This window comes from Pyrus communis, chromosome 6 (genome assembly GCF_963583255.1).
Source record: "Pyrus communis chromosome 6, drPyrComm1.1, whole genome shotgun sequence".
Classification (NCBI taxonomy): domain Eukaryota; kingdom Viridiplantae; phylum Streptophyta; class Magnoliopsida; order Rosales; family Rosaceae; genus Pyrus; species Pyrus communis.
The window spans coordinates 12,032,087-12,033,620 of NC_084808.1; the positions used below are offsets into that span (position 1 = coordinate 12,032,087).

Below are 1,534 nucleotides of genomic sequence, written 5' to 3' on the forward strand. Positions count from 1 at the left end.
TACTTCGGCCCACTTTATGAAGTAGTCAACTGCAACGATTGCATAGCGGACCTTGCCCTTTCTTGCAGGCATTGGGCCGATCAAATCAAGTCCCCATTGGGCGAAGGGCCAAGGGCTGATCATAGGAGTAAGAGGCTCGGGAAGAGAGTGATGAATAGTTGCGTAGCGTTGACACTTATCAAATGAACGGGATATTCTGATGGCATCTTAGTGGAGTGTTGGCCAGTAATATCCTTGGCGAAAAGCCTTGTGTGCTAGGGATCGAGATCTAGCATGATCTCCACAGACTCCTTCATGTATTTCTTGAAAGATAATTTTCGCTTCCGCAAGTGTGAGGCACCGTAAGTATGGTAGGTTAAAACCTCGCTTATAGAGTTGGTCATTAATGATCAGGTAGCGGGTAGACTTGTATCGAATCTGTTTAGCTTGGACTTTATCATTTGGGAGAGTGCCATGAACAAGGAATTTATATATTGGGGTGATCCAGCTATCCCCCTGTTGCAAGTTGCACACTTCTGTGACCATGGTGCTTGGTGTTGCCAACAATTCGACATGAATTTTTCTCCCAATCTTGTCTTCCACTGCTGAGGCGAGGCGAGCCAAAGCGTTTGCATGACTGTTTGCCGCTCGAGGGACTTGGGTGATCTGGTAATGGAAGTACTTGAGCAAAAGCTGTGTTTGCGCAAGATACGCTGCCATGGAGTTATCCTTAGCATCAAAGTTGTTCGTGACCTGGTTAACCACTAATTGGGAGTCACTGAAGATATTAATTTGTTTAACTCCAAGGTGTTTGGCCAAACGTAAGCCTGCTAAAAGGGCCTCATACTCGACTTCATTGTTTGACGCCTTGAATTTGAAGCAAAGAGCATACTCCATTGCCACTTTGTCGGGGGTAGTTAGGACTAGTCCTGCTCCACAACACTGTTGGTTGGATGAGCCATCAACATATAAAGTCTATACTAGGAGTGTTGGTTCTACCTTTCAGGTTTACAGGGGTGATGAAGCCGTTGCCTCAGGTGTAGGAGAAATGTCAATTGGATAAGTGAATTCGGCAATGAAATCTGCAACTGCTTGGCCCTTTTTAGCTAGCTTTGGGTGGTAGGAGATGTCAAACTCTCCCAGTGCTATGGCCCATTTGATCATTCGCCCCGAAGTGTCAGAACTTTGAAGTATTTGTCGAAGGGGGTGATTGGTAAGCACGATGATGGAATGTGCTTGGAAGTAGGGGTGAAGTTTCCAAGCAGACATGACTAATGCTAGAGCTAATTTCTCAATGTTGGAGTATTGTGTCTCCGCATCTTGTAGAGCCTTGTTAGCGTAGTAGACAGGTTGTTCAATACTATCATCCCTACGAATGAGGACGCAACTAACTGCTGAAGTTGAGACAGATTGATAGACAATTAGGGTGTCGCCAGCTTCAGGTTTGGAAAGCAGAGAGGCTTTACTCATGTACTCCTTGAGGTTCTTAAATGCTTCGATACATTCATCGGTCCACGTAATGTACTTCTTACTTCCCTTAAGTGCTTTGAAAAAA

The 1,534-nt window shown here is 45.1% G+C and overlaps 1 protein-coding gene across 1 annotated transcript; it reads right to left on the reverse strand.

Moving 5' to 3' along the window:
* Nucleotides 1–207: 207 nt before the first annotated feature.
* Nucleotides 208–876, reverse strand: LOC137736043 (uncharacterized). The gene has a single exon (XM_068475385.1). The coding sequence runs from the start codon at nt 874–876 to the stop codon at nt 208–210; it is 669 nt and encodes a 222-aa protein (XP_068331486.1).
* Nucleotides 877–1,534: the final 658 nt, after the last annotated feature.